This window comes from Telmatherina bonti (genome assembly GCF_933228915.1).
Source record: "Telmatherina bonti genome assembly, chromosome: 1".
Classification (NCBI taxonomy): Eukaryota; Metazoa; Chordata; class Actinopteri; order Atheriniformes; family Telmatherinidae; genus Telmatherina; species Telmatherina bonti.
This window is the reverse complement of record NC_136619.1, coordinates 4162884-4175934: the sequence shown is the minus strand read 5'-3', so window position 1 is coordinate 4175934 and position 13051 is coordinate 4162884. Positions and strand designations below refer to the sequence as shown.

The following is a 13051-nucleotide window of genomic DNA, read 5'->3' as shown; positions in this document are numbered from 1 at the left end:
TCCACCTCATCACCATGAGAATCTCCCGTTCCACCTCATCATGATGAGAATCTCCCGTTCCACCTCATCACCATGACAATCTCTTATCCACCACATCATCATGAGAATCTCCCGTTCCACTTCATCATGATGAGAATCTCCCATTCCACCTCATCACCATGAGAATCTCCCGTTCCACCTCATCATGATGAGAATCTCCCGTTCCACCTCATCATGATGAGAATCTCCCGTTCCACCTCATCATGATGAGAATCTCCCGTTCCACCTCATCACCATGAGAATCCGTTCCACCTCATCACCATGAGAATCCGTTCCACCTCATCACCATGAGAATCCGTTCTACCTCATCATGATGAGAATCTCCCGTTCCACCTCATCACCATGACAATCTCTTATCCACCACATCATCATGAGAATCCCCCGTTCCACCTCATCATGATGAGAATCTCCCGTTCCACCTCATCACCATGAGAATCTGTTCCACCTCATCACCATGAGAATCCGTTCTACCTCATCATGATGAGAATCTGTTCCACCTCATCACCATGAGAATCCGTTCCACCTCATCATGATGAGAATCTCCCGTTCCACCTCATCATGATGAGAATCTCCCTCCTTGGTGGAGCTAATAAGTGACAACAGGAACGTTCATGTTTTAAAAGGCTCTCCAGTTTATTTAAACTCAATACAGAATAATACAGATTTATGTTCAGTTAAACTAAAAACAAAAACAGACATTTTCCTTTTGTGTATTTCAGTCGTATCGGAGTACAAAAGCGTATTTATTGTTATAAAATATTCTTACATAGGTTGATTGATCTTATTTAACAAAACACTGGATAAAAAAGTGAAACTCTGCATGAATACATCTATGAGATAGACTGTTGGGAATGTCATCCATCAGCACATCTACATAATAAAAACAGGAATTATAAAAGTGTAAACGGGTTAGCAAGCGCTACAAGCATCCTGTTCTATCAGTATTAAAAACATCTCTGTTAAACAAGTGAAACAGGATCATTGATTTGTTTTCATCGTAGGATCATCATGAAGACAATTTTCTCATAATTACTCCTGAGCTTCATCAGCAGCAGGAAAGCTGCAGCTACATTATTACATAAAACAGTTTCAATTAAATGCTAAAAAGCCTTTTAAGTCAGATAAAAAATATTAAAATGTAAAATTTTAAGTAAATTTTAATTTTTTTTCATAATTTATTATATTATTGTTTTTATTTCCCTTTCAAGTAACTTATTTTCTGACACAAACTTGTTTCTTATAAAAACATTAAGCGTTGCTTTGCAGACAAAGTAAAATAATTGCACATAGTTGAATCTGATCACAATGTTGACATGTACCAATAAAAACCTTCATCATGTTGCTACACGGACATTTCCTCTCCACCATCATCATCATCAGTACCGTACATGAAAAACACCTTGAACTGAAAAGCCTCTCGCTTCTTCTGCCGTTTCTTTCTGCTCTTTTCAACAATCTGGATAAAAAGCCAACGTTAGGGACATCAGGAGAAAATAAAATGACTTCTTCCTGGTCACATAATGTTTTCCCGGGGCCACGCATTGTTGAGGCGTTATCCTAAAGCAGGGAACACGCAAACAAAGTCATGGCCACAAATTTATAATGAGTGAGGGCGAGACACTGTGTCCCGGATGACCAAGTCATGGGAAGGAGATAACTGTGTCATTATTGCGAAGGAACGTACTGACTTGTTGGTCAAGTTTCCCCCTGAGATGAAGCACTTTTCATCTGTTAGTTATGGGAGCAGGACTCTGTACATATCAGCTCCATCTTTAGAATAAAAGGCTCATAAAATGCTGATGCTGGTCAGATGTTGTTGTCGATGGAGAAAAGGTCTCTGTATCCTGGCTTCTAAATGCAAGAAGAGACCTAGAGGTGATTTTTCAACTCAAGCTGTGTGGGGTCAGATTCAGCCTGATGAAGACCCATGTGACGCCATCGGAAGCCCGTTTTAGGTGGTTTTATGACAGATGAAGGTTTGAAGGATCAGTCAAGTCAAAGTCCTTCCACCATTCACCAGCTCATCCTATTTCGTGCACTGTTTGCATATTTGATCTTCTTGACCTCTCTGAGGACATGGTCGGCCTTCCTCAGCTTCTCCATGGCTTTAGCCAGCAGATCTTCTGGCAGACCCTCCCCCCCCTGAGCCTGGCTCAGCAGCTTGCTGGTCGTTTTCATCTCGAGAGCCACTTCAGTCTGGAGTTTCACGACGACGTCACCAGGACCCGCTGTGCCTTCGTCTCTGCCGGGCGGTTGGATGGGAGCGCCGCACGAGGACTCGGACAGTAGGTCTCCGATGGAGGCCGACCTGGGTTTGACTGACGGCTTGGGAGGTTTGCAAAAGGGCGCCGAGAGCCGACAGGAGAGCAGTTGATGTTTGGCTGCTGGACTTAAATGAACAGAGAGCTGAACGTTGTCCTCCAAGGCGTCCAGACCTGGATGGCTGCCGCTGAGCGCGGCTGTTGAAGCTGCCAGCGTGTCTTCAGCTCCAGAGCCGTTGCTGTCATCATCCGAGTGCTGGCCGCTGTCCACGGATTTCTCCTCCGCCTTCTGCTTCTTGTCTCCAGGCTGGTGACAGAGCAGGGAACTCAGGCTGAGGCTGTCAGGGAGGGGGTCTTCAACAGAGACCACTACTGAGGGGACCTTGCTCAGGGGGGGGAGCTCCGGTGGCTGGGGAGAACTGGCTGAAACATAACCGTCCCTTCCCTCAGTGTCTGAGAGACTTTCTCTGTGCTGCAGCTCCGGCTGGGCGGGTTCTCCTGGACTCCTCTGAGGCTCTGAAGGTGATTGTGGATCAGAGTCACAGCTAACAGTCTCTTCTACAGAAGTTTCTTCTGCATCGGGACTCTCGGGTTCATCATCTCTGATTTGAGGAAGAGTATCCTCAGACACCGACTGGTCTGCCTCGTCTGTTTCCTTCCTACTGTCCTCTGTCCTCTCCATGTCCTCCTTAGCCGTGTCTTTGACTTGTTTTCCCAACTCCACGGCAGGATGAGAGGGCTTTTTCTCTTTGGATGGAGGCGTAGGAGGGAAGGCGCCCGGTGTGGACTGTGATGCCTCTGCATGGTTGCTGAGAGAACCAGCTGAGCTGGGCTTGTTCGGCGGCGTTGGAGGTGGACATGTCTTTTTCTTGGCATCAGGTTTCTGGTCCTCTGCAGCTTCTTCAGCAGGTGAGGAACAGGGTTTGACTTCTTTTGACGGAGGCATGGGCGGCTTCAGGACCTAGTAGAACATAAATCATACTTCAGAGGCCACATCACTCAAACTGAGGGCCAATATGTCTTCACCTTGATACCAACCTTATTCTCTGAAGCTTTTTCTTCATCTTGAGCGGGTTCCTCCTCAGCTGCTGAGCTGGGTTTTGCCTCTTTGGTAGGTGGCATGGGAGGTTTGATGGCCTTCTTCTGGGGACGGAGCTGTGCATCAGACTGAGACTCCTCCTCATCACTGAGCTCTGCCAGTTTCTCTGCAGCATCATCAGACTTAGGCTGAGGGCTCGGGTCTTCAGCTTGTTTGGGGGTCACGGTGCCATCAACGTTACTGTAATGGGCCCCGTTAGGCATCACTGCATCCTCAAGATCGAGATCCAACCGCAGGATACCATCAGATGACACACCTGCTACCTGAAGAAGAAAAGATACATCACATTTAAAACACGACAACTAAAGTGTTTGTGAATAAAAGTAGAAAATATAAAACCAGATGATGTAGAAAAGTAGGGTGAATATGAACGAAACCCTGCAGCTTTAACTGCAAACGATGGAAGAAGGACAAGCTCAAACAAGCTTAACCTGATCAGCGGCAAGAGATCCAGCCGACCCAGGAAGCAACGCTAACATGTAGCAATGGTAACATGTAGCAACGCTAACAGGTAGCAACGCCAACAGGTAGCAACGCCAACATGTAGCAACGCCAACATGTAGCAACGCCAACATGTAGCAATGCTAACAGGTAGCAACGCTAACACGTAGCAACGCCAACAGGTAGCAACGCTAACACGTAGCAACGCCAACAGGTAGCAACGCCAACATGTAGCAACGCCAACACGTAGCAACGCCAACATGTAGCAACGCCAACATGTAGCAACGCTAACATGTAGCAACGCTAACATGTAGCAACGCTAACAGGTAGCAATGCTAACACGTAGCAACGCCAACAGGTAGCAACGCCAACATGTAGCAACGCCAACATGTAGCAACGCCAACATGTAGCAACGCTAACACGTAGCAACGCCAACAGGTAGCAACGCCAACATGTAGCAGCGCCAACATGTAGCAGCGCCAACATGTAGCAACGCCAACATGTAGCAACACCAACATGTAGCAACGCCAACATGTAGCAACGCTAACATGTAGCAACGCTAACAGGTAACAATGCCAACATGTAGCAACGCTAACAGGTAGCAACGCTAAAATGTAGCAACGCCAACAGGTAGCAACGCTAACATGTAGCAATGCCAACATGTAGCAATGCCAACATGTAGCAATGCCAACATGTAGCAATGCCAGCAGGTAGCAGTGCCAACAGGTAGCAATGCCAACAGGTAGCAATGTTAGCATGTAGCAATGCCAATAGGTAGCAATGCCAACAGGTAGCAATGCCAACAGGTAGCAATGCCAGCAGGTAGCAATGCCAACAGGTAGCAATGTTAACATGTAGCAATGCCAATAGGTAGGAATGCCAACAGGTAGCAATGTTAACATGTAGCATTGCTAACATGTAACATTGCTAATAGGCAGCAATGCTAACAGGTAGCAATGCCAACGTGTAGCAATGCTAACATGTAGCAATTCTTACATGTAGCAATTCTTACATGTAGCAATGCCAACGTGTAGCAATGTCAACGTGTAGCAATGCTAACATATAACAATGCTAACAGACAGCAATGCTAACAGGTAGCAATGCCAACGTGTAGCAATGCAAACAGGTAGCATAGCAACATGATGAGGAGAAACTCAGATAAAACAGGGTTTTATACTGCAGTTTTCTCTCTTTTTATCATAAACCGTCTTGGATTTTACGTCTTTCTGGACCCTCATGGTGTTTCTCAAGTGAATGTGGGGTCTATCTCTGGATTCTCCTGACCTGACCATCGACAGAGGTGTTTATTATCATCTTTGGCCGATGGCTTCTCAAGATATTTACCTGGCCGTTTTCATGAAGAGTCTTACAGCTCAAAGAAGCTCCTCTTGTTTTAGAAGTCCTAAAAAAAAGACTCCTAAACTTTTCACCTAATAGTATTTCACAAACCATTTTCGAGCTAAAACTGGCTCCTAAAGCTGAAACTGGTTAGAAGCAGTCATGAGGACACCTAAACGCTCAGAGTCAACCAGAGGAAATCCTGATCATGATTGTGGTAGAACTGGTCCAGGATGCACTAACATCGCTGACGAAGAGAATTAAGGCACAAACACCAGACATCAGAGTAGTGACCACATGCCGTTACTTGGCAACTGGGAAATGCAACTTTGTGGTGCAGATGGCCCTGAAAAATCTGAGCAGTCGATCAGCAGAATTTAATTGTTAAACAATAAACGCCCCGTGCAGACCCACACCATCCCGCAGTTGTTATGTAGCCCAACGGATGTTTGTTTGAATTGAAAATTAAAAGTAAATGTTTGAAAAAATATATAAATGTGACGCTTGCAGCCTACATTTCGTTTCATATCTTTATTTGGCTGCGGTAGCACACCTCCTGCAGCAGTCCCATCTTAAGCTGATTTATTTGACCTGAAAACATGCATGGCCGACGTTGCTCGTCACTTATCTGACATAAGGTTGCGGTTCCACTCATTGCATTATTTAATCGTGCCACTTGCACGATGAATAAAGTCCAAATTTCTTCGCCCGGCTGGATCCGAGGACCGGCGGGTTACGGCTTGGTCTGAGCATCACTATGTGTCTTGAATTTACTGACAAAAGACCCAAGACAGTGATTCAGTGTCAGGAAACGTGGCAGGATCCATAGCAACGGGGTTAACTCGGCCCTTCCTCTCAGTTCCTCAGTAAAAGTGACTCTCAGAAGCTTTGTGGATCGGTTTTAAGAGGGAGATCCTAGCTAAAACCTTTCCCCCTAGAGTCCCCTTAGTGATGGAATATTGATATAGCCATTATATACAGGTACATCTCAGAAAGTCAGAATGTTATGAAAAAGTTCAATATTTTTTGTCCCTCATTTCCGAATGCGAAACCCAGATTTTATATAGATTTATTACAAATAGAGTGAAACATTTCAAACATTTATTTCTTGTATTTCTGATGATTGTGGCTTATAGATAACAAAAACCCAAAATGCTGTGTCTCAGAAAATTAGAATATTATATAAATGTGAAGATGTACTTATTTATTTTGAGGGCAGAGCAAACAGGAGGTTAAAATCTGCACCTTCTCCCCGTGCACACCGTGCACCCACCCACTAACATACAGTATACACACCTCTTTCATGTGTATCCTGGTTGGTGGTCTCCGGTTTCGGTTCCCTTTCGGCCTCGATCGGGTAACGTGTTCCAAGTTACTGCTTTCGTCCACCTTCACCTGCGTGAAACACGAACTGGTTTCAGCGTCAAAATCTCCGCAGTTCAGTCCTGAGTCCACTGAGACGTTTACCTCGTCGAAGACTTTGTTCTTTGCGCGACTGATGGCGTCACTGAGCGCTTTAATCCAAGCATCCTTCTCCTCTGCAGTCGGAACCTGGAGCTTCACATTATGGACCTGCCAGTCACATGAAGCAAAGCCGTTTATCCAACCTCTTTAAATTCAACCTTTAACACAGGCCGAGTATCTGAGCTGTGGCTCCGCAGCACATGCTTCTGCTCCCACAACGTCTGTATGGCAGCCGTTTGGTCACCCAGAGCCTAGACTGAACACGGTTACCCGGAGATGGTTGCCAAGCAGCATCCTGGTCAAACCACCCTGCCTTCATACACAACAAACAACAACCAACAGTTCAACAAATAAAAAATGGAGGCGGGTCGTTAATAAACATGTTAGAAGATTTACATGTTTTACTTTCCCTGATTAAAGATATATTCATGACTGTCTCAAGGCAGGAGCATAAGAAGGCTTGTGGACAGTTAGACACCGTTCAGACTGGTTGGGTGCTTGTCTACCAGCTGGGACCATTGTTGGATCTTCAGTCGAAGGAACATTTTACTGAAGGTTTAAATCCAGTCTGTCTCAGATTATTGAAGCTCTGTCCATCTTTCCATCTGAGAGTCTCTGCAATGCTCCTTTTATAATAATCTAGAGCTATTTATGTTGGTCATAAAAAAACTGACATCAGATTCTATAACGTTCATTGAACCATTATTCAGCCATAAAGCACCTACAGCTCAACATCAAGCTGAGGCATTTAATTAAACCTTAAACTTTAGTAAAAGCAGAAGTAACTAAAACATTTAGTTTGCTAACACCTCCACCCCACCCTCCCAGAGCAAATCACAGTGGATGTATGTCTAGATCTGATACAATCTGTTGGTTTCCGTGGCTAGGCTATCACTAGGGCGGGAAATCGAATATCGGGATGTTTTGCTCCGTCAGTACGGATTCGTTTTCAGTGCGGGTTTGACTCCACCCTCTTATTACTGATGGTGTTCATCATTTGTATGGACAGAATTTCTAAGTCGAGCCGAGATGTTGAGGAGGTCCGGTTTGGTGGCGTCGAGACGACAATGTCGTTGTGTTGGCCTCTCAGGGTCGGGAGTGAGGTCTTACTCCATGTGGAGGAGTTCAGTATCTCGGGGTCTTGTTAAGGAGTGAGGGAAGGATGGAGTGTGTGATTGACAGGGAGATCGGTAATGTGAACTCTGCGCCGGTCCGTCGTGGCGATTTACCAGCGGATCTATGTTCCTACCTCGACCATCCGGGAGGAGATCAGAGTAGAGCCGCTGCTCCTCCTCATTGAGAGGAGCCCGTTGAGGTGGCTCAGGCATCTGGTCAGGATGCTTCCTGGACCTCCCTGGTAGGGTGTTATGGACACATCCCTGCGGGAGGGGAGCCCGGGGAAGACCCCGGATACGCTGGAAGGATCATCCTGTATCTCTCAGCTGGCCTGGGAATGCTTCCGGATCCCCTAAAACAGCTGGCATCTGTGGCTGGAGATATGGAGTCTGGTTGCTCTGCTGAGGCTGTTGCCCCTGCGACCCCACCCAGCAAAACCTGGATGGTTGGATGTCTGAATTATATAAATCTAAATTCAGGTTTTATAGGTTAAACTATACTCTGATGCAGAGATCTGCAGAGCATGTCTGGATTATTTCAAGATACTTTCACAGTTTTCTAACATGAATTAACTTCATCTTCAACATCTGATCCACAGCCTGCTCAGAGAAAAGCCTCCGTGTATTTCTGTGCATAATGTCTGTTTGTTCTTTTGGCTCAGAGTTCTGGTGTAGGAAGAAAATGGACCGACTGTTTATACATTCTTACACCTGATGAGGAAGATTAAGATGATCCCTAAAGGGAGTGTGTCCTGTCCATGGCTGAGTATAAATCTGGTCTTTAACGATGAGATGATTTCATTGCTGCCTTACTGAGCTGTCACACATCTTTATTTACGACACATTATTATTATAATGTAGAGGATAGCAGAAAGCAAGTTGAGTCAGTCAGTTTTATTCCTCCACCAGTCAAAAGCGAAACAGAACCTGATTCAGGCGGATCAACAGCAACTTCCGCCTCTCAAATGGAAGTCCTTCTTGTGTGTGAGAGCTAATATTAACCACCCCACAGAACACACAAGGGCAGATAGAACAGCACCGCAAACCAAAGAAAAATAACAATAATGATACAAATAAATAAAAATACACATTTTATGGCAAAGTACAATATTACCTATCCAGTTGTGCTCATATGTATTCGTCCCCTTTATTAAAGAAAAGCTGAATTTACAACAGTCACTCAGATAACTGGAGACTTAAAAAAGGAACAATAACTAAAAATCTGCAAAAATCTATTTTATCATTTAATTGAGTTGAAAAAAAACAAACAAACAAATGTGTCCTGGACAAATGAGAGACTTTTCCGTTGAACAGTGGGACAAAATACCTGTCAACAGGTGCAGAAGTCTGACTGAGAGGAACAGAAAACACCTGACTGGAGCGGAAACATTAAAGGATTCTTCAACTAAATATTACTTTATGACTGATGGAATATGGAATAAATTATCTTATTTGTTTCCTTTTTAAATAAAATTTTTCTATTGAACCAGAATTAGAAAATAATAATTTTCATCAAATTTTTATTTATTATTACTTTAGTCAATTTCACCTTATTTTACAGGCAGCTGTTTTTTTCTTCTTTAATGAATAAATATGAGCACAGCTGTACCTCCCAGGAACCCTGCCCACCTGCCCCAACGCCGAACCGGATCAGGACAGGGGAAGGAACAGGCGGCGGCATCACCGGTGGGGCTTCAGTCAACGCGCCGGCTCCACCTCGCCATCATGCAGCATACAGCCAGGCTTCAAACTGAAACCCAGTCCTGACCAGACCCCAACCCAAGCAGAAATCTTTGCATCCAGCCTCCAGCACACGCCGTCATAAGATGGCTGCCGGGGCGAACAAAAGAAAACCGAGCCGGCATGTAGGAATGTCTGTCAGCTACCGGAGCAAAAACCCTCGCCCCCTCATGGAGAGCAGAAACATTTCAGGACCAGACCAGGGATGGACAGAAGGAACTCCCCGGGACCCTCAAAGTCTGGCCAAGCACCAACTCCGCGAGTGCAGGTCCTCTTTAGGAGCCGAGCTCAAGCCAAGCAACACCCACAGCAATCTGTCCACCAGAGACAGCCGTCCACAGCTCCGACGTGAACCGCAGGCCTCTGAGGTCAGGTCAAAAGCCACCAAACTGGGACACCCACCCAGAGACGAACGAGCGGGTTGCATCGGGTGAAGTAGTCGACCTCAGAGGAACCGCCTCCGGCCGATGCAAGGTACGATCCACCTTAGCAAGCAGGTGAGTAAAACCCTGGGAGGGAGGAAGAGGTCCATCCAGGTCCACATTAACATGGTCAAACTGTCTCTCTGGAGCCAGGGACGGTTCCGGAGCCAGGGACGGTTCCGGAGCCAGGGACGGTTCCGGAACCAGGAACGGTTCCGGAGCCAGGGACGGTTCCGGAACCAGGAACGGTTCCGGAGCCAGGAACGGTTCTGGAGCCAGGAACCGAAGCCTTAACGCCAGGTGGCGCCAGGCAGCTGGGACCACAGGACCTGGTCTCCCGGTGGAGACGTCACAAAGGGGGGTTCCCTAGGAGTCTCAGGACCTCCTCCAACCACAAACTGGAGTCAGCCGTTCCAAACGCTGGACCTCGGAGTCAACCAGCTGGTCGGCAGCCATCTCAGCAAAGTTCACACATGAGCAGCGGCGACGGGAGCACGCGACAGGCAGTCCGCTACCAGGTCCTCCTTCCCGGCCACGTGGCGAATATCAGGCGTTGCTGCTGCCGTGACGACCGCGGTTCAGAGGTTTTTAACCATGGCGAAGGCGAGCGGTTTGTGGTCCACAAAAGCGGTGAAAGCGCGGCACTCCAACAGGAACCGGAAATTAGGCGTGGCAAGAAAAAGGGCCAACAGCTCGCGCTGTAGCTCCTCTCTGAGTCCCGCAGCTTCCTACTGGAAAAGACCAGAAGCTGCCAGGACCCGGCAACCCTCTGCTCACAAACCACACCGACTGCATCGTGTGGTGAGAGCGACACGCGCAGCGGGATCTTCCATCCCACTGCAAATAAACAGATATTTATCTCTGTGATGATACAGTATTTCTGATTAAAATCTCGCCTCATTTCATGCCAGCTTTCCACAGGCTCAGCTCATCAGCGGATCAGCTCACCGTGTTTCCAGACTTGGGCGATCGTATCAGGACCAGTCTGTGCTTCTTTTTGAAAGGACTCTTTAATTCGTGACATTCATCATAGTTTTCCAGGTCGAACCTCTCCAAGCAGGTCTGCAGGTCCTGCAACACAGACGTTCAGGTACGTTTCTAGTCAGTTTCTGACCGATGCTGAACAAGTTTCAACCAGCTCAGCTGTGATTGGCTCATTCACAACTTACCTCGCTTTCATACACCACCACCTCGGTCTTCTCCACATGGACGTAGCGGTCTTTGTAGCTGGCCAAAACCCGACCGTGAGCCTTTTTCACCCAGCCCGCCTTGCTCAGGAACTTGGGCTCTTTGTGCTGGGCTGGATTTACTTCAGGACCCTACGATGAGACAGGAGCGCTGGCTGAGTACAGATTGGAGCAATACGTTAAAATCACAGTTTACTCCAACTTTGCTGAATGATTGGATGTTTCTCTTCAGACCATTAGGACCTGCAGCCGCAGGCCTGTCAGCACTGTGGATCACTGCGGCTCTGACCGTGTGATGGATGCATAACATTTCTGACAGCTCCAGAAGAGAATCTCTCTTTTTCTGAAGATATTATTTTGGATCACAATGTTGTGTTAAAAGAAAAATGGAGGTAAGCTTATCTGTGCATCACATTTCATGTGCGAGACAACTCATAGTGATTTACATAAAAGATTAAAAACATTACAGATGGTGCATCTATAATTTCATTAAAAATCAGTGAAAGGCAGCAACATATGAAAACAACAATTACACTAAACAATAACTTAAATTGAAGCTGCAAGCAGCATCGGTGGCGCTGCTTCGGCCTGACCTCCGGCGACCTCCTTGTCAAGCCCTCGCCTGCAGCCACATGTGCACTGATGTGGGGTGTGCAGCGTCATCTGTTCATCCTTTCTGCCAGTCAGCGCCGCAGTGAATGTAAACGTTATTAAAAGCTGCTCGGAGGGATATGACGTAGTGCAGTCATGTTTTTCTGAGGAATGCAGATCATCGCAGTCTTAAAATGAGTCACGTCATCAGGACACGTGGTTACGGTCAGCATGGCGGCGGACTGACTCACAATGAGATCGGGTGGTAAGAGCTAAAGACATAAACTGGTAGCAACTCATCAACACTGAGCAGGCAACAACGACCACAATGAGTGAAAAGATCTACATAAGTTTGAATCACAAAGATCGTTTGCTTGTCCTTCAGATGTTTCAGACCAATGTGATAAAATTCCTCAGACGAGTCTGATCAAATCAACAAAGCCAAAAACCGCCAAAGACTTACCCTCCAAGAGGCTGGTTGTAGGCCATGACCAGCTGTACCTGTGTACCACATTCCCTGGATGTCAGTCAATGGAAAGGGTGGGGCTAATGGCTTGAAATGTTTTATACATCACATATTTCATTTGACAGAATTCAAAGCATGGCTGTCATCATGAAAGCAAAGCTTTGCTGAAGTTAGGGCTGGAAGATATGACCTTATATATTGTCATGGACGTTAGAAATGTCCATCGTTTCATATGAGGCTCTATCCTTCACGCCACGAGAAGCTGCTTTACTGCAGTATTTTACGACAAGATGCGTTTTACGGCACGCTGCAATTCAATTAAACTTTATTTATATAGCGTCAAATCACGGCAATGCCATCTCAAGACGCTTTACAGACAGAGGGGAAAACATAATGAAGGCCAATTCACAACAGCCTATATAAGGAAACCATTGAGTCCAACTCAATCTCCCATCCTGAGCAAGCACACTGGCGACAGTGGGAAGGAAAAAACTCCCTTTTAACAGGAAGGAAACCTCCGGCAGAACCCGGCTCAGGACAGGCAGCCATCTGCCTCTGCTGTGTGGGGGGAAGAGGACAGAAAGACAACAGACAACAGGAACTGCTACTCCCGGCCAGGGAGACCTGCTGAGACAGGAGACATACATGTTAATGATGCAACACTGTTATGGGGGGGGGTAAAAGAAAGAGATAAAGAGAAAAAGAAAGAAGCTCAGTGTATCAGGAAATGTCCCTCAGCAGTCTAAACCTATAGCAGCATAACTAAGGGATGCTAACCATCCCTAGCTATAGGACTTATCAAAAAGATAAGTCTTCAGCCTAGTCTTAAAGGTGGGGAGGGTGTCTGCTTCCCTAACACTAACTGGGAGCTTATTCCATAAGAGAGGG

General features: G+C 46.4%; 1 protein-coding gene across 1 annotated transcript in view; it reads right to left on the bottom strand.

Annotated features, from left to right (window-relative positions):
• Positions 1-657: 657 nt before the first annotated feature.
• The window catches only part of plekho2 (pleckstrin homology domain containing, family O member 2), a 41111-nt gene continuing 28717 nt past the window's right edge, over positions 658-13051 (bottom strand). The window contains exons 2-7 of the mRNA XM_079248459.1: positions 11089-11238; positions 10868-10990; positions 6646-6750; positions 6475-6573; positions 3339-3662; positions 658-3261 (exon numbers count right to left, since the gene is read on the bottom strand). Coding sequence (XP_079104585.1) covers positions 2053-3261; positions 3339-3662; positions 6475-6573; positions 6646-6750; positions 10868-10990; positions 11089-11238 — 2010 coding nt within the window. The 3' untranslated portion in view covers positions 658-2052. The remainder of the gene's footprint in view (positions 3262-3338; positions 3663-6474; positions 6574-6645; positions 6751-10867; positions 10991-11088; positions 11239-13051) is intronic.